The following is a 19926-nucleotide window of genomic DNA, read 5'->3' as shown; positions in this document are numbered from 1 at the left end:
GCTCCAAATTTTCTTCAACGGAGAGTCTCCAGACTGATTAGCGAGTGAAACCTCGCGAGATCAGGATGGGCTCACGAGGCTAGTAAAGTATAGCTTCTACTAAGTTTCTACTTCAGTAGAAAGAGTTTTCTTTGTTCATAACAAACCCGTTTTAGGAAAGCTCAACTTCACTCATCTACTTTATGATTGTAGGACAAAAGAGATTTTTCTTGCCTGATCGACTCAAATCACAGCCTCCTCTATAATTTTAAATGTCCCAATGATCTTGCAACACAAGATAAAATACAAATCCACCCCAAAATTGCAAAGGAATTAATGTACTCCAGTGAAGAAAAATTCTCTACTCCAAAGATGGAGTTCCCAATAAGCAGTGGGCTCTAACCCAATTCAGTCTGGTTTGTGCGTCGGTTTAAAGCTCCTCCAAGGCTTTGAAATGATATTTAGTTTTTAAGAGTGCAAAATGACACAGGTGGATTTATTTTCTCATTTAATTTCATGTTATGAACTTTACAACTGTTCATTAAGTTAGTGTGACAGTAGTGGCGGTGATAAAAGCCAAGTGTTTCCCAGGATGTATATTAAGAGCGGCGTCTCGGTTAGAAGTTATCTTCTTTAGTCGGATATTTTAACTATTTGCTTTCCAATGTTTCCACCTTTCATCATGGAGCAAAAGGCAACTGAAAGAGAAAGAACAATTATAAAAACTTCTCCCAATAAAAAGTACTTTTTACTCTTAATACTTGCATACCTCCCATGTTTTCTATACCGTTCACCTCTGTTTCCAACACCTGCAGAGAGGAAACGGAATACAACCACTACTAAGAGACAATCGAGGAGGAGATAAGAGCATATTTCAGGGTTAAACTGTGTTCTGTACCTTGATCTGAGCTGATTTTATCAAGTGGCTGAGCTCAAAGAGGGCAGCTTCTGCTTTACTCATGTAGCTAAGCACCATAAATCTCTCCCGAGTGATGCTCCGACTTTGCAGGATTTCTTTCGTCTTATCGCTCAGAGGGGGAGGATATGGCACATCCTTGTTATACTGGGAGATCTGCCCACACAGAATCACGTGCCCTCCTTTGTTCATCTGCAGGAGATGGAGGACGATGTGCTCGGTGAGGGTCGTAGGACACATCGGTTATAATGAAAAAAGAAAACTCATCCCTTACCTGTTCTATGACGATATCGCTGATGGCACCGCCGACGTTGTCAAAGTAAACATGGATTCCCTCGGGGCAGACATCTCTAAGCCGCGCTGAGACGTCCTCCTTGCGATAGTTGATGGCTGCAGAGAAGCCCAGGTCTTCAACCAAAGCTTTGCATTTCTCATCTGATCCGCATATCCCAACCACCCGCACACATCCATCCAGCCGACCAATCTGGGAAAAAAAAAAAACAGGATACATTCTACTTGCCTCGGATCTACAGATAATTGAGGCTGAACAGAGGCTGGAAGGAGAGCCGCACCTCCCAACACCTCTTCCTATTCCGCTGTGGGTTTTCTTTTTATTTGATAATGTCTCAGATATCCATTTTAGACAAAAAACAATCTAGATGTCAGTGTGTGTACCTGTCCAGCTAAGGAGCCACAGGCACCGGCTGCTCCGCTGACCACCATCGTCTGATTGGCTCCTTTGGTCACATGGCCTTTCTCCCTGACTCCCAACAGCGCAGTCAGTCCTGTTATACCTACTGCTCCCAAAAAGTGAGAAAGGTGCCCATCCACCATCTGTGGATCAACCTGCCATAGAAAGAAGTTAAGGTCAGCAGTGACTTGTAGAAATCAATCTTACAAATTAGTGATGCACGATATTGGGATTTTGGCCGATATCCGATATGCCGATATTTTAAAACTCATGTAACCGATAACCGATATCGATACCGATGTTAAAGCTGGACAAAAATAAGTAGTCATTGAAAATAGCAGTTTTATTATCCATTTCTGACACTTTGAAAATAATATACTCAAATATATTTTCATATGCTGATATCAAATTGATTTTTAAAAACGCGGTATCGATCTATTTTACTTTCAAAATCTCGTGAGATTTTTTCGTTCTGTTACAAACTCTCGTGATATTTTGCAAATTCTTGTGAGATTTTGTTAGTAAAATAGATCGATACCGCGTCAATATATTAACATATAAAAATATGGCAAAATATTTTTTTTTTTAGACTTTAGAAACTCAGAAGCTGATCAAATATCGGGTTAAATATCGGTGGGGTGGCCGATGTCCGATATTCAGTTTTAAGGCCGATTCCGATAGGGGGCCAATTATATCGTGCATCCCTATTACAAATAGATCAACTCAACATGGTGCATCATTTCAGAAGTGGAACGGAAAATCCTAGTTTTTAATACTTTTTTTAGAACTGAATGATATACAGTCCCTTATACCCCGGTCTCCCTTTATATACACATTGAAAAAACTGCTGGTACCCCTCATTTAATGAAATATCAAGACTAGAAAGGGGTTCTAGATAAAAATGTGCTTCCCATAATAATAAACTTAGCACGCAGCTTCAGCTACTGCAGCTAGAAACTAATGATTATGACTGAAATCTTGGTGTCATGATGGACTGAATCTTCAGAGGCAAATTAAGGCAGTTAGTTTAGTCAGCCTTTTTTTCCAGGATTAAAGGACTAAATTCCAATCTGGATCTATAAAAACTCATTCATGCATTTATCTCTAGTAGAACTGATTAATGCAACAGTGTCTTCACAGGTTTGTCTATAAATTCCATCAGACAGCTGCAGCTGATCCAACATGTTGCTGCCTGTGTTCTCACTAGAACTAAAAAAAGTAGAACACATCAGCCTGGTTCTGAAGTCCTTCCACTGGCTCCCTGGTGCTCAGAGAACAGACTGTAAAATCCTTCTATTAGTCTAGAAATCACTGAATAGATCAGCACCTCAGTACAAAACAGATCTGTTCTCAGTGTATCAACCACCCAGACCACCAGGTCTTCTAGTTCCAGTCTCCTCTGAAGACTGGAAAAGTGCTGAAAGCCTGAGTTTTTTTTAAGTCAAAGTTAAAAACCCATTTGTTTAGAGCCGCCTTTGACTGTTGAAGTTAAACTGTTAACTGAGGTATCATTAGTTTAAGGGTAGGGTCAAACAGTTTTATTTGTTTTTGCTACCTGCTTTTATTATCTTTTCATCTTTATTTGCTTTTATTCTGATTACATTTTTCATCTATTTTAAAAGCAATTTGAATCGTCTGTGTACTGAATTGTGCAAATAAACTTGCCTTGCCCATCATCATAAGCCTGGTCTAAGCCTAAGGTCTTAAACAGGAAAATGACCCAAAACAAGAAGTTAAAAACACCCAAGAATGGCTGAGAGGAAAATATTACACTATTCTGAAGGGACCTTCTGTGAAGCCTGACTTAAATCCAATCGAGAATCGTTGGAAGGAGCAGAAACATGTCATCTGGACTCTGTACCCTTCAACCCAGAGACAATTGGAGCAGTTTGTTCATGAGAAGTGGACCAAGATACCTGCTGAGAGGAGCAGAAGTACCACTGTCAGCAACAGGAATCATTTGATCGTAGCGATTACCTCAAAAAGTAGTGCAACAAAATATTAAGTTAAGGGTACTCTCATTTTGTTCTAGGTGTGGTTAATGGTTAATTTTCATAGATTTTTTATTTGTTACTTTTGTCAGATTCAAGCAGGTGCGCTGGAAGCTGTTTTAAGCGAGGGGGGCTTATGGCTGGGTTGGAAAACACGTGACGTCATTATGTTGAGGGCTGTGGCTGACATTTTTAACATAATATTGTAGGCTTACATCGGAACAAAGCATGAACATTTTAAACTTTATTTCTTCTCTTTTAATCATTCAAAACAAACAACAGCTCCCAATCAACAGGATCAGGAATACTTGAATGAAATATGGCCTAAATATCGCCTAAACTGAGCATTGAACGTCTTGAAAGTCCATTCGACTATGGATATGGGGAATAATTTCATATCTGAAACAAAAAAAACACACACAAAAAAAAATTAACTAATTTCATATTTTATTACTAAATAGCTTAATACAGACATAATATTTAGTGATATGCAGCCTTATTCTAGCGTAGACTTCTTCAGCCACAGGACTACGACGAATAGGCACAGCATATAGAAATAAATAAGAAATAAATAACGCTAAATAAATGCTCGGTGGCAGTATAGGGGAATTAAAACCATTTTTTACCTCGAAATAGTCAGAAATATGTTTCTGCTGCCTATTGCTAGCCATGCCTAAACGAATGTGGCGGAAGCTTCCTGGGGAGTAGCCTAGTTTTTTGTGAAATATTAAAATAATGAATCATTAGTTTATATCTTATACACAGCCCATCATTTTAATCCCATATCAAACACAGTCTTTTAAAAAATAAATACATAAATAATTTCATGTTTTTAAGTACAATATTATGTTACTCCACAGCCTCCCACCATGGGGGGCTGATGCTATGACGAGGGAGGCTGCAGCCCCCGCAGCACCCCCCTTCCCGTGCCACTGTATTCAAGTTATTTCTATGATTATTGTGTTTTTTCTTCCCTTTCATTAAATGAGGGGACCAACATTTTTGCCCACGTGTGTAAAACCCATGGCATCAGCTGCTTCTTTCAAGTATAGAATAAGAATGAGAGATAAACCCATCATTAAAAACACACTATACCCCTGGCTAAACATGGAGCAAGTATGCTTTACTGCAGCAATGATGGAGAAGCTGTTAAGAGTAGAACAGAATAGAAAGATGAATTAAGAAAAAACCCACAGGAAACCAGATAGAAGGTACCGTCACTGCCCGATCTGTCCTGGAAGCACGATCCGTACTGTCGGCTCATTTGCGCAACCAGATATACTGTACATCTGATTCGCCCTCGATTTTGATTTGTAAAAAAAGACCTAAATTACATTTTCCCTCCTTAAAAATAGTAAGCACATTAAACTATAATGGTTAAAGGTTAATTATGTATTTCCTAAAGAAATAAATGCATTAAAATCTCTCTGTTTTATTAATCGTCTGTTCCCGATCTGTACAGGAAATGGGATCCAAAGCTAATTCCGGGAGCTAACTTTTTCGGCTTTTGATTTAAACATAAATCTAGTCTTTTTGAGCTTAATGTTTTTCTTTCACATTAACCGTATGGTATATAGTGCATAATCTAAAGAAAGAAATAACAAAAAATAAGATAAACATGGTTTAATCATATTTTGCCAGACTACTCTGAGCATGATGACATCAGACAAGTTGTTTGTCGGAGAAAATGTAAAAGCATCAAAATTGTCTCAGAAAAGTCATAAAAAATGTTTTAAAGATTTGTATTAGCATTATTTAGTGATGCATTAGTATTCAATAGAAGGATAAAAATAGGTACTTTTGGTACCATGGTTACATGTTTTATGGCGACATGGATGAATATCTGTTTGAACATGAGCAAATGGTACGGATCGTGCTTCTGGTACCCATTGGGGAGTAACAGGTACATAAGACTGCAGCATTTTAGCGATTACTTTCCAGCTAAATGTCAATGGCCTAGTCAAAGTTCAGATCTAAATGCCTTTGAAAATCTGTGGTAAGGTTTGCAAACTGCAGTCTCTAGACCTGTCAATACTATAGAGACATTTCATTCACTTCAACATTTCCTTCTATAGTGTAAATGTATGAATATCATAGAAAATCCCAATAAAACGCATCAATGTTTGCTGCAGTATAACGGACCAATTATATCCACTCATCCCTGTGAATAATCTCCCATACCTTCTGTAGGCCATCTCCCTTCACGACGGCATGGGTCTGCCAAGGCCAGTTGAATGAAGTGATAACATCTCCCTCAGCGAGAGCGGAACAGCGGCTGGTTTCCACCACGCCGACACCCCCACCATCCACACATTCAGACAGCTGCCATGGAGTCAGGTAATCAGCACCGCTGTCTTCATTCATTCGGCAGCGCTGAAAGAAACAAATCTCATAGAGACTGATGGACACCAACAACCCTTTTCTGTGAGGCGTTCACTGACCTGACAGTAGCTACTGTGTATATACAGGATAAACATGTATGTGTGCTGTATACAAACTGTAACAAACAACTAAAAATGTCTGCTGGATTCATGTCTGCCTCTTTACCATGTAAGGGTCAACTGAGAGGTAAAGCGTCCGAACCAGGACTTCCCCATCTTTCAGGTCAGGTGTTAAACTTATTTGTTCCAGGCGGAAATTTCCTGGACTTGGCTCTCCATTTTTACCTGCAGGGGTAAATAGAAAGCTTGAGCTTAGATTTACAACATGATTACAACATGCAAAAATCCTACAAAACATGGATGATTCCAGACAGGAACCAGTGGCCCTGCAGAACTAAACAAGGCCCCTGAACTGAAGACATAATAGTTTAAAAAAAAAAAACATATTTTGATTATATGAATGGCATAGAAACTATCATTAATTGCTCTCTTGGATACATTTCTTTTTCTTCTTTTAACTGTTTTATTTCCAACATGGTTTTAAAAAAAAAATGAACAAGCACTGAGATAGGATCAGTTTTAGGGCTGCACAAGCTTAGGTTTTATGTCAGATAACCAACCTTTCAAAAGCCTGACAAGCCTTTCCAGATTTGTCAAAACCAGAAAGAATGAAAAACTCTTAAATGTATCAAACTTATTTTGATCAAATAAAAAGAAATATACCAGTGAAACAATAAAAATCTGGTTTAACTGTATGATTTGGAACATTGAAAGTGGCTGTTTTATTTAGACTTTTGCAGAAATAAATAAAATCATCTAGTATGAGCTCAGATCTCCCAAATGAAGGAAATCGGGGCCAGTAAATTTGTGCACCCCTACTTTTTATCTGCTGTTTGCAGAGCAGTAAGTGTCTCTTCATCGCCATGTTTCTGGCTGTGCAGTGTGCACCCTGCCCTACTCCTAAAAATGCCAAATAACCTACCTGGACGACAATCAAGAACGACTCTCTGCACTTGCATCGTTTTTTGTTTTATTTTTGTATCGCGTTTGCTCAGTTAAGCAGATCTGGCAACCATGGTCCAGGGTCAGAGGCAGGTCAGAAGGTGAGCGTCACGCTGCGAATAAAAAACATTACAAAAACAAAACAAGCTGTTGATGCAGAAAAAGCACACAGTGTAAAGTGACTAGAGGAAGCGAAACGGTGAGAAAACTAAGCGCAGTTATTCACCGGGAAGAAATTAAGACCAAGCGGAGAAGGAGAACTTTTGTTTTTGGAGGAAGATCGGTGATTATAACCGGATCATAGGTCAAAACCGCGGCCATATTGTGAGTGGCATTTTTTTTAGCGCGGACAACACTAAACTAAAGCTAAATTAAATATAAATTAGTTATTAGAATTAAGACAAACCAGTTTAACTGTTGTATAATTACTAAATGTAAATATGACCTATTCAATAAGTTAAAATACTAAACATTTTCTCTCACTATTATGAGATTGAAGTCATAAAATTCTGAGAATGAAGTCGCAATGAGAATAAAATAATAAAATTATGAAATTAAAGTTGTAACATTATGAGAATAAAGTCTTAACATTACGTAATATTATGAATTTATTCTTATAATATTACCTCTTTATTCACGTAATTTTACGACTTTATTCTCGTTGCGACTTAAATCTCTAGCCTGGCCCTAATACGCCCTCGTATTACATAGTTGAACTATGTAACATACGTATTATTGTATGAAAAAAATATTTGCTACAATAATTAATTTCTTAGGTTCCAATCATTTTTTCCGACTCAAACCTGCCACTCACAATATGGCGGATTCGGCTGTCATTTGTTTCCAAGGTGCAGCCTTAAACGAAATAATCCTTTAGGATTATTTGAGTTCCCCTCGTCATCGTGTGTTTACACGTGATAAAATCAAAATGAAAATTTATCAATCTTGTAAAAAAAAATTTGATTTGTTAATCACTCTGAGTAAGCCCCGCCCAAAGGGGCTTGGTTTGCAAAAGCCTCACTGGTTGACGAATGAAGCGTACCAACTGTTGGGCAACTTGGTCGTTTAGAGCGAAGCAAAGATGTGTCCCTGCTGACAGCTTCCGGTTTTGTTAAAAACAAATCCCCAAACACTCTTCGTTTTAGACTTGCCATCTTAGACTTATTAGGAATTATTTAAGAAGGAGAGACAGCTAAACAACATAAAAGGAACGTTATTTAAAAATATATATTACAAGAAAATGTGATTAAATTGGTTTCAAAGTGTAACGTTATGGGACAGAAGCAGTGTACTATCTTGTTGCTGGTCCGCCTTGCTGCACAGTTGAGCCGTTAAGGAAACGGTGAAGCAAATAGAAACGGTATGCGCAGGCATAATGAGGTCACCCCGTTGGCTTTCATCAACGCTGCAGCTTCTGAGCACATGAAGACATCATTTCACTGACACGCGTTGTTAATATCGGTCACTTTTAAATGAAAAGTCAGAACGGGCATGGCGTCCCGCGTTGAGGGCTAACAGAAAGCTAAATTGGGTCAGAGTGGGGCTGGGATGTGACGCCTTGTGGAAGCATCTGCAGGAAGGCAACCTCAGAAAAAAGCGAGATGAAGGCATGAATGCCACGGAGGGACCACATGATAAAGTAAGTGTGCATGGTAGCTTGATATAGATGCGGTTTTATAGGAATCATGTGCTGGTTATGTTGGGTGTTATCGGCTTAGCTGATATGAAATCCCCTCTGACAGCCTCGGACACAAGTCAGAATCCCCCCAGTGTCCCCATCATGCCTTCACAACTGGAGTCTGACTAAATAATACATCCATTAGTCCCTTATCTGAACAAAAGCAGCTAAATGCAAATAATATTGTTCCTGATTGAATATTGTTTGCAGGTTAGAAAAATGAAAGATTCACTTCAGGATTTTTGGCATCATATATTGACAAAAAAGCTGCAAAAGTTATTATTATTATTATTATTATTATTTTTTTTGCCAGCATATGTATTCAAGTATCTTGTAATATATCTGTATTTGAAGACATCTAACTGCTCCAACCCACCACTGTTCTCACAGCACTAGTGTCATCAGATTTTTCTTTCTTTTGTTTTTACTCTTTGCTCATTTTGCAATTTATGAGCTAAAAAAAAGGAGATGTATGAAAAAAAATTGCAGTTTGCTGTTTTTCTGCTTCATCATTTCCACTGATAAAATTGATTCACTGTCAGCAGTTAGTTTTTTATGAATTGTATGTTTTTTGTGTGTGTTGGTGATATGGCTCCCCACCCAGGGCAGCTTAGCGTCATGGGGTGACACACACTTCCTTCCCAAAAATAGGATAATTCTAGATACCTACTGCTTATTTGCTTATGCACTCTAAAATATGAAAGGTAATGTTTTAAATTGTTACTATAGAAACGGGAATGTTTGATCATTTCTGCTCGACAATCGGCCTAGATTAGTCAAACTTTTTTTCACAGAACACAAAATATTGTTATACGAACGTGAAACTGATTTAATTTTAATAAAAAAAACATGTATTTTTACAGGTTTTTTTTAGCATCATAGCTCAGTTGGATTAAGATAAGCATGAAAAATATAGTATTTCAGCTTATTAAACCTTAACAATTATTTAAAAGTGAGAACAGCTCATTAAAAATACAGCTTCTGTTTTTTAATTCTATTTTTAAACCAAAAATGGGGATTCCTTGCAGAGGAATCGCTTATAGGTTTCATAAATCAAATTGCTATTTGCTGTCCAGCAATCAGCTATTTGTAATATGTCATAAATTTCCGATGTATAATTACTTTGTGTGGAAAGGTTTCCTTGAAAAAGGCAGTTTCCCTCAGAGATGGTCACAGATACTCATTATGTCACTTGTTTCCTTTCAGTTTATCAGGTTTCAGTGATCATTTTTTTATTTCTTTTTTTGCTTTTTTGTTTTGGGTTAGTGTTATATTTTTATTGATTTTTTTAGAGTTTTTTTTTTATTATTAATTTATTTATAGAGCTACCGGTAAGATAACAATAGTCTGTTGAATTTTACTTTTTAAAATTCACTCCCAGCAGTCATCTCCAAGGATACAGATTCATGTTATTTTTCTGACCATTTTGGGTTTTAATTTCGTTAAACCATCTTTGTCCATGTGTGTAACCTGAATAAGAGGCTTCAAATATCATTATATCATTCACTGCATTTATAAATCTCTGTTCTATTTCAGAAAAAAAAAAAAAAATCCATTACCTTTTATCATTTTTCATTCAAATTAGTACATTTTTATGATTTTAGGGATGCACGATATTGGGATTTTGGCCGATATCCGATATGCCGATATTTTAAAACTCCGATAACCGATATCGATACCGATGTTAAAGCTGGACAAAAATAAGTAGTCATTGAAAATAGCAGTTTTGTTATCCATTTCTGACACTTTGAAAAATAATATACTCAAATATATTTTCATATGCTGATATCAAATTGATTTTTAAAAACGTGGTATGGATCTATTTTACTTTCAAAATTTCTTCGTCCTGTTACAAACTCTCGTGATATTTTGCAAATTCTTGTGAGATTTTGTTAGTAAAATAGATCGATACCGCGTCAATATATCAACATATAGAAATATGGCAACATTTCGTGAATTTTCAGGGGATTTCGTAGCATAACGATGACATATAGCAATATTTCATTAGTAAAAGAGATTGATATGGTGTTTTTAAATGGCAATATATCAGCATATGAAGATATTGCGATATTTTAATGTATCAATATTTTTTCCCTTGTCTTTAGAAGTTTTTAAGTCTGTAAAAAATACGTTTTTGAGGAAGAAGTAGCAGTAGTATTTTTATTTTTTTTTTTTAGACTTTAGAAACTCAGAAGCTGATCAAATATCGGGTTAAATATCGGTGGGGTGGCCGATGTCCGATATTCAGTTTTAAGGCCGATACCGATAGGGGGCCGATTATATCGTGCATCCCTAATTTTTTACGATATTTCTGAAATTGGTTCTTGCTGTGTATATATATTTATAATCTACATCTGACACCCAGTGCAATAACTGTGTATGTATATATAATAATAGGTCCCATGCACCTATTTCTTCCTTTGGCACATTCTTCTTCTCCTTTGCCTATTTGAGCAGATGCAACGAGGAAAATTCTCCAATGTGAGATCAATCAAATCAATCAGTCAATCAATCAATATGCGGACACACTGTTTATACCCAATGACCCATTTTCCTCTTTTTGGCGCCTTCTTTTGACTATCGAGCCGATGTGAGCAGTGAATATTTCCCCTATGAGATCAATAAAGTCTATCTTATCTTATCTTATCTCTTATTTAGAATGATGTAATGTAGAGTCTTAAAAAATCCAAACCTATAACATTACCCTATTGGGTAGTGTTATAGATGAACAATTGCCCTTAATATCTTCATCTGGCATATTTACACATGAGCTTTTGCTCATGCTAACTAATATGCATTGCCCCGTTTTAAATAACCATATAAATATTTATTAGGTCACCTTTCTGTTTTCAGCTGCAATTGTCCCAATTCTTTGGGGATTCCCCTTGCATAGCAGCAGTTTGAAATGATTTCTAAATGCCTGAGCTGTGGTTTAATAATTCATAGAACTTCTGTGAAATTACTAAGAACAAACAAGTTGTGCTCTTATGGAATTTTGTTCTATGTCTTCTTTTTAAACCAAAAGGTCTAAAAACACTTCCTCTAAAGTTTTCCCCCACACAGACACCCAGACCAGAAGTGCAAATACTGATGCTGTCATCCAGTTTTTTCTGTCCTGTTAATAACATTTAAATAGGGTTCATTAGACAGATAAAACATGTACAAACTGCAGCCCAGTACTATAGTTATTCTGGTGTATGCAGAGAATACAATGAGGGGCTGTTTCCAGCAATCTTTCTGTTGGACAAATGGCTGCTGTTTGTTCTGCCTCTTTGCAGTCTTTGACTTCAGCATCTTTGAGATAAATAATAATAAACCACCTCACAATCAGAGGTATAAACTTCTGATTCTTTATTTTTGTGCTCAAATTAAAATAACAATCAGTACAGATATGGATTTCTAACATTTAAAGAGGCACTACTCAGGTTTTTCTTTAAAGCCAGACCTGCTGATTCAGGTTTAACCAATTCTGATTGTTTTAATTTTCTTCTGAAAAAGTAGAGCTTCTACAAACAGAAACTGCACGCTGCTGTTGTTTCATAGAGGTAGATTTTTTTTTTTGCAGCAAATAAAAACAGAAGAAATTACTGGATTTATGTTGATTCTGTTCAGGAGAGGAAAAAGTGTGGAGAAATACATGCTGTCAGTTGATGCGTTCATAGACTGAAAATAGTTTGATGCATTTGATGAATTTGAGAGAAAAAATATGCAGAGTGTTAATTACTTATTAATAAACTGGCATAAGCCTGATTGATGTTTAGTTAATTTTGAATTCTACACAGTATCCATCTGGAAAGGCTCCTGTGGAAGGTGTCCACAGGAAGGAGGGACATTCAGTACATTCTTCAAGCTGATTGGGTAAATCAACAAGTGACACCTGCCTCCCACGTTGTGCTTTTAGCCAATCACAGCAGCAGTAGCAGCTGTGAGGTCACATTCTTGGTTTGTTTCACAATCAGCAGCATTAACTGATAAATCACATTCAGTCGGGAGGAACGCAGAAACCTTTCCATTCATAAAGCCACAAATCACATCACTTAGCTTGTTTTTCAAAAAGAGGAATAGAGGCTGTTTCATCTAAAAGAGGTGCAGCCATGTTTGTTTTCTTTCAGCCTGCCGCTTTAGGCTGGTGTCTAACATGTCGCTGCATTTCATTGCTACAAAACATTTCTGTACGGCTAATGCATAGATGTATTTTCGGGAGTTTGTGAATTTATACATTTTGCAGCAAGGTAAACTTCTGGGTGTAAATTGGCCGATTATATTAGCAATCTGGGGTTAGATCAATGCGTTTATCATATTTAGGCCTTTTTTTTTTTTAGAAAAATCACTTTGGTCCTTTTACAGAGTTTAGTATATAGATTTGTGTTTAAATAAATATAGATGGAGGGTTATTTAGTGATATTACACTGATCCATGCAAACTCCTGTTCCATCTAATTTCACTTTAAAGGTAAAACTTCTTGCCTGATCATCTTCCTTAAAACTACCAGTTTAACATTATAAATGTTGAATGTAATTTCTTTTATTTTTCCTTTTGAAAGGTGAACCAAAACATGGAAATCTAAATAAGTAATTTTTTCTTAAACTAAGTGCATTTGTTCATGAATTGAGGAGGTAAGTGAGACACTTTGGAACAAAACAAAACAATTTACCTTTAAAATAAGAAAAAGCAACCGCATTGTCTTATTTCAAGTGCATATTATCTAATCTTATTTTAAGAGTAAAAATACTTGTTTAATTGGCAAATCATCCCATTTACCTACTAAAATGAAGGGTAAATACACTTGATTTAAGACATTTTTACTTATTTCTAGACCATTTTTGCAATGTGAGGAAAAAGAAGTGAAATCATGCTGAAAATATTAGGAGTAGCCGTAATATAAACAGTATTGTGTTCATCCTCCCACATCCCCGTGGGAGGCTTTTTCCTCCCATGTTTGCTGTGGATCAGCAGCACCACGCAGGCATTCCAAGAAGTTTTTCAGGAGTGAAAAAAAAGGGGAAAGTTATTGAAAGGAAAGATGAATTCCGGTGAAGCTGTGTGTGTGTGTGTGGTCTTGTTTTACCTACAATGTGAGGGAAGTATTTTGTGAAATATCAACTGGTTCCTATATGGTAAAGTTCTGTTCTTTGAGTTGGGGTTAGGTTTAGGACTAATGTGTGAATTCAGTTTAGGTTAGGATTAGGATTAAGGGTCTGGGTTAGGCCATATATTATGAATGCAAGTCAATGAAATGTCCCCATATGTCATGAAAACAAGCTGTGTATGTGTGTTTGTGTGTGTGGGTGCGTGGGTGTGTGTGTGTGTGTTTTCCCCCCTTCATCCCCTGCGTGTCGGAATTTCCCGCATGGACTGAGAGGGATCTTGCTCCGTAAATTACAAGCGCTTTGCGTGTCAGAGGAAAAGCCTTATATGGGCAGGGGAAGAAATGGGCGGAGCCAGGGAAGCTGGCTGCACGGGAGGGGAGGAGGCAATCACAAGACAGCCAGAGAAGAAGACAGTCAATGCGCTGCTGCAGGCCGCATCTTTTTGTTGTTGTTGTTGTTTTGGTTTGTGCAATAATAATGCGGCCGCATCGCGCTTCTGTTGATGCGCGTTAATACGTTTGTATCTACGCTGCACCCTCCCTTCCCTTCCCTCCCCTCCCCATCCTCGCTTATTTTCTTCGTCTTAGCTGGGGGTGCCTGAGGGGGGAAGAAATGCGTGAGGTCAGCGGAGTAGTATGAGTCAACCCCGGGGATGTGTGCAGTCATCATCGCCGGCCTGCCGCCGCTGGCCGCCCGGCCGGGAGCCGCTGTTCCTCCGGTAAGTACGGAGGCCGTGGAGCCCATCGCCGCTGCTCCTGTCATGCTGGAGGCTGCGGGCTGATGTTACCGTGACCGCAGCTCGCTGACAAAGTTTTGTTTACGTCGGGCTGCGCGGCTCGCTTCGTAAAGCTAAAGAAGAAAAAAGGGTTTGTTTTCTGACAGCGCGCGCGCGGCGGAGACGTGACGCGTTAACGTGCTGACAGTCTGAATCCATCAGATCTCTGCTTTCAAGCTGCCGCGCTTCTTTAGTGACATTTCTGGATAATCCGTTTTCTGCAACAAAGGGCTTGTGGTAAATAGCGCTGGGCTTCCTGGACTCTGGATGGATGTGATCTCCTCACAGGCCGCACTGCTAGCTTTAAATGAACAAATTGCGATGGATTAGGGCGCTTGACATTTATTTTAAGCCAATTTGCTGGGTTGTGCGCTTAAACCCCTCAGCTTGTGTAAGGGCTGCACTTGTGATGCGTCATGGTGATCCTTCACCTTGCTTAATAACCAGGCTGTCCCTGTAATCAGCAGGTTAAACTGGAATAAATGGAGCTATTCATGCGCACCTTTTCTATCACAGGGTTTGACAGCATGTTGGTGGCATCACATGCTGCTGCTGCTGCTGCACACATGCTGTTTGTTGGCCACACAGCGTGGTCTTTAGCTTCCCCCCCTTTAACTCACAAGCCAGTGCAGGATCTGAACAGCTGCAGATGTCTATTTTAAGACATTTCTCCAGGCCACCAGAGTAAAGGGTGACTATTGTCAGCCGCTTCTTAAGTTATAGGTTTTTTTTGTTTGTTAAAAGATTTCATAATGAATTTGTGCATGGGTATATCAGATTAAGCAGACGATTACTGTAAATCAGAGAAAAATCTGCATGCTTTTTGCCTTTAGATCCTTGATTGGATGATTATGAACATCATTTTTTTTTCCACTTTGCACAGATGGAACAATTAAAATTCAACACCCTGGCAAAATCTGCCCTAAAACCTGGCAGTTATGCAATATACTATAAACCCGGGGTTGCCACGGTAATCGTCGTTCTGTTAAGTTACCAATGGCTGCAAGGACGCTTTGACTTTTTCCCCTCCTCACGGTCTTTGCAGAGACCGCCACGCTGTGACTCATGTTTGCTCACTTTCTGCTGCCCTCCCTATTCAAGACGGCTGCTGAGGTTCAAAGGGCATAGGGTTTTTTTTCGCACCTCTGAGTCACAGCATGGTTTAAAAAAAAGAGAGAGTTTTTTTTTTTATCAAGTTCAATTGTAGTTTGGCGGGAAAATAAGCTCTTTGTTTCTGTTGCATTTCAAGATAACTGTTGATAAGGGATGCAGCGCTCCAAGATGGTGAACATTGTAGAGAAAAAGGCCCAGATGGAGCAATTCATTAACAGTGACTAGAAATGTAATTGCAAGTAATTAATGCAGAAACACGGTGCATTGATTACTCGTAATGACATTTTTACTTACTATTAATTAAGCTTTCTTCTGTCCTTTATCTCCACAGTTCCACGTTGCCTCTATTTGCTTGCAGCGTCTTCCAGCAAGTCTTTTTGACTTTCCATTTTTGTCGAGTTGCAACCACAAACCTCAGTGTGTTTCTTGGGGATTTTTTATTTTTATTTTTTACACTAGCACCAGGTAATGTGGCACGGCAAAGAGACATGGTTTGCAACAGTATTTCTAAAAGGAATCTGAACAACAGTGGAAGGGATCAATAATGGGTTCCTCCTGGGTCGATACTTAAAAAAAAAGAATCCCCAGTGATAAGTGGTTGTATTCTAGCAGCTTGGATAGTTAAACTTAAGTGGCTGAGATAGCGAAGGTCACAGGGAATGAACGATGGGAAGTTTGCCTAACATTAGAACACATCCTTTAAAACATCCCTGCTTTTAGGAATGGTGTCGCAGTTTCATATTTTGCTGATGTTGTATCGCATCAATCGAAATAATTCAATAGACCTTTGAACATTCAGTCAGGACCTTCTGAAAAGAGAACCCCCACTTATATGTAAAGTCTTTTAAAGGCTCAAACTTGTTTGTTTTTGTTTTTTTTTCACTCTATTGATCTTCTGTTCACACCCAAGCTGGAAAATGCATCCCCACAGCATGATACTGCCACCAAGTCTCACCATTTGGATGGGATGGCCTCTGGGCTCCTTCCATAAAGACCAAATTATGTAGACAAATTATTTATATCTAAATTTAAAGGTTGTCATGTTGACCTACTGTGCCAATCTGAGCTGTGGTTGTCTGCAGCTCTTCCTGATTGAAATACTTTGGATAGTTTTTGATTCCTTAACCTGTGTGGATGGATCTTGGTCTAATTCATAAACTGTTGTTCACACAAGAGGACATTATGGACTAATCATTTCTCTAGGATTTCAGAGCTTTAGGTCCTTAGAGGATAAATACATGCTCAGATTTCTGTTAATAGCATGATAATGTGGGCCAGGGTGTAACCTGCCCCTCCACTGAGCCGTTCTCCTATGATCTCTCCCTATGAAAGGAGGCTTTTTGCTGAAAAAGCAAACATCAGGTTTTCAACAGCTGATGCTAATGAGACCCCTCCTTTTGGGCCCCATTCTCTCTGATTGTTTAACTGATGACCTCTTTCTCATTTTCTCTATGCAGGGTGTTACCCATGAATGAGAAAAACACACAAAGCTCTACAGATCTTTTAACCCCCCACAACTGGAGCCCTCTGAGAAGCTTGTGAAGAACTTCAGAGAAAAACGGAGGGAAATCTTGTTCTTACGCTGATATCCGTTTCAGCTTCATTTACCTGTGAATACTACAGAAGCTTCAGCAGAGTGTTGCTTTTTTAGAGACAAAGGACATAGGGCTGGGTTGGTGTATTCCGCTCTTTTGGCCCATTCATGCCCGTCATGAGCGTACCTGCCCAACAGAAAGCCAGCGCCAAAAGAACGGGCAAACGGATCACATTTTTTGGCGATCACGGCGGAGACTCAATGAAGGAGACTTCACAGCATCCTGACGGGGCTTACTTTGTCCCGAGCGGCCCTGCCTCAGAGTCTGGACAAAGCGAGGCGGCGAGTACTGTGAGCTCCAATCCAGAAGGTCCTCACATGTACCTCAACTCTGTGATCTTCAGCCCAGATAAGGGGGACCAGAGCAGGGGTCACTATCAGCAGACTGTGCCAATGAAATGGGCTAACCCAGAGCCCAGCCAACAACAGCAGCAACAGCAGAGAGCTGCGTCTTGGACCACAATGCCTAACTGGGGGCCAGCCTTTGCAAACTACACAAGGACCCAGAATGCATTTGTCAAACCGATGCACGACCCTGCCGGCTTACAGCCGCATCAGCAGCCGGTGAACAGAGCAGCGGATGCAGCAAAGTCTCGAGCGCTTGAGTGGGAGCAGCAGCAGCAGCAGGCTTCCCAAATCTTTCAGGAGACGCTGAAACCCGGAGTGCTGAACGCTCACCAGCAGGGCTCCTCCCACCCTGGAGGAAGCTCGGTCTTGCAGTCCTTCCAGTTAGCCTTTGGTCAGCCCAAACAGCACCTGCCCGCTTATTACCAGACCTTCCAAGGGAACAGGAACACACTACCTAACCCGCCTAACTACTCGGCACCTAATTCTAAATCCTCGCTACACTTGCAGCAGCTGCAGAGCCAAGAACAAATGCAACGACAGCAGCAGCATCATGTCATCCAGCAGCAGATCCAGCAGCATCACCAGATCATACGACATCCACACGTGCAGCAGCAGTTACACCACGAGCAGCAGCAACAAAAGATGCAACAGCTCCAGATTCAGCAACAAATGCAACATCAGCAGTTGCAACAACAAAACCCCCATGTGCTAGACTATTTCTCTGGTGCACAAAATGCGCACCCTCATCCACAGCCTGTGGTGGTACACTCCCAGGAATCCACCGCTCCAGCTCCCCCTAAGATCCAGGAACCAGTGATCCAAGACATCACGCCAGAACCCCAGCAGCCGTCCGATCCTCTGCAGCCCCCCCTGCTCCCCGAGCCCCCGTCGCAGTTACAGTCTCAGACACAGCTCAACTCCCAGGGGCAGCTCCGCAGGTCCCGGCGGCTGTCCAAGGAGGGCGGGGCGCCGTCTGACAACCCTTTTCTCTGCGGGTCCTCGGATCAGGCAGGACCCGAAAACGGGGCCCGTGACGTTCAGGCAGCACCCACGGGGGTCATCCAGAGCACACGCAGGAAGCGCCGGGTGTCCCAGGAGGTCAACCTGGAGATGCTCGCCCAAGAGGCGTCAGAGAGGAAGTCTCCTTCGCTCAGTAAGGTAGAAACCTTTCTTTTAACCCAACATTTTGCACATTCATCTCCCCCTCCGTTGTTTTCCGTTAAAACACAGAGAGATACATCTTTACCAGAAATGACTAAATGCTCTAAATATCTTGTACTGTTTCACAGTTTAAAGCTTAGTTCTTTACTAGGAGCTGGAACCTTCTTCTCTGCAAGAGCTAAAAAATCTATCCTTCCAGCACCATCCAAGGATATAATTGCACTGGAAACTTAATTCCCACAGCAGGAGCGTAAAACAGAGCAAACGGCCAAATCTCACTGTGTGTGATTACTGGGTTTCTGGATGAGCCGTCGGGTGTAAATCAGCTGCTCAGCTCAGCCTCATGCAAAGAGCTATTATATGCATTCTTTACGGTCAGCTTTGGGTGCAGCGTTTCAGGCCTTTATTTAAACTAAAAAAGAGGTTGAACAGCAACAACCCGAATGCATGAGCTCATAAACTTATCTCTGTTTGTGTGCTGAAAGTGTCGGTTGTGCAACAAGTCCTGTTGCCAAACTGCAGGGTATGTTTGTAGTGCAGCACAGTCGGCCATGCCCTGAATTCACCTCATGAGTAGCTGATCATGCAGCATGTGTGTTTGGTTACATGCCTGCACACCTCCCCCTGTTTAAAAAGAGAGAGAGAAACTCCAGCTTGGGGCCCCCCTCCCCCTCATGCCTGTGTGCTGGGTGGGGGTTCAGGGTTGCCTCGCCTGCACTGCTCAGCAGAATGTCTCTCTACCTCTCTGTTGTAGGGGTGGCTGGAGTTTTCCACCAGTAATAATAAGCAGTGACCCAGCGTAGCTACGGCAGCCCGTTTCCCTGACGATGCAGCGAACATCTGCCTTTCCCATGTCCTGATGCAGCGGTTTTAGCTCTGGGTTCGAGGTCCGGAGCAGACTGCGGCTTTGAAGCACAGCTGCTGGTGCTCAGTCATTGTGGTTTCTCAAAGTAAAACATTTGATCTAAGCGTGGGGTGGAGGGGGGCAATTCTGACAGGTCTTTTAAGTGAAACTCTTCTATTTAAAATCAAGGTGCAGACGAGCAAAGCAATGCAGGAAGTCGGCGCAGCAGAACATCTGTAGAAGCACTTAAAGGAAAATTCCGGTTTTTAACACTTTTAGCCCATTTTCTGTAGTGTCCAGGATGAAATCGAATGATCGACACCAAAATTTAAAAATTGGTCCTGTCTCTGCTTTTTGGCTCAT

At 40.2% G+C, this 19926-nt stretch overlaps 2 protein-coding genes across 2 annotated transcripts in view; one reads left to right on the top strand and one right to left on the bottom strand.

The window, feature by feature from the left end:
• Positions 1-575: 575 nt before the first annotated feature.
• Positions 576-7277, bottom strand: ptgr2 (prostaglandin reductase 2). The gene is made up of 9 exons (XM_015396860.1): positions 7187-7277; positions 6941-7073; positions 6125-6243; positions 5759-5950; positions 1571-1741; positions 1170-1379; positions 878-1087; positions 749-788; positions 576-677 (listed from the first exon to the last, which is right to left on the bottom strand). Exons 2-9 carry the CDS (start codon positions 6975-6977, stop codon positions 613-615), a joined length of 1044 nt encoding a protein of 347 aa, XP_015252346.1. The 5' UTR covers positions 6978-7073; positions 7187-7277; the 3' UTR covers positions 576-612.
• Positions 7278-17217: 9940 nt separating this feature from the next.
• elmsan1 (ELM2 and Myb/SANT-like domain containing 1) overlaps positions 17218-19926 on the top strand; it is a 17914-nt gene continuing 15205 nt past the window's right edge. Inside the window, exon 1 of the mRNA XM_015396863.1 lies at positions 17218-18716. Within this exon, the coding sequence (XP_015252349.1) occupies positions 17319-18716 (1398 nt within the window). The 5' untranslated portion in view covers positions 17218-17318. The remainder of the gene's footprint in view (positions 18717-19926) is intronic.

This window comes from Cyprinodon variegatus, unplaced genomic scaffold (genome assembly GCF_000732505.1).
Source record: "Cyprinodon variegatus isolate N-32 unplaced genomic scaffold, C_variegatus-1.0 Scaffold825, whole genome shotgun sequence".
NCBI classification, from domain to species: domain Eukaryota; kingdom Metazoa; phylum Chordata; class Actinopteri; order Cyprinodontiformes; family Cyprinodontidae; genus Cyprinodon; species Cyprinodon variegatus.
The sequence above is the reverse complement of the archived record's forward strand: the minus strand, read 5'-3'. Positions and strand labels throughout refer to the sequence as shown.

Excerpts from the sequence above, each read along its gene's own strand:
- ptgr2 (XM_015396860.1), bottom strand. The coding sequence starts at position 6,977 with ATGCAAGTGCAGAGAGTCGTTCTTGATTGTCGTCCAG. Across the intron at positions 5,951-6,124 it reads TCTCAGTTGACCCTTACATG|CGCTGCCGAATGAATGAAGA; the intron begins GTAAAGAGGCAG and ends TGTTTCTTTCAG. Across the intron at positions 1,380-1,570 it reads GTGGCTCCTTAGCTGGACAG|ATTGGTCGGCTGGATGGATG; the intron begins GTACACACACTG and ends TTTTTTTCCCAG.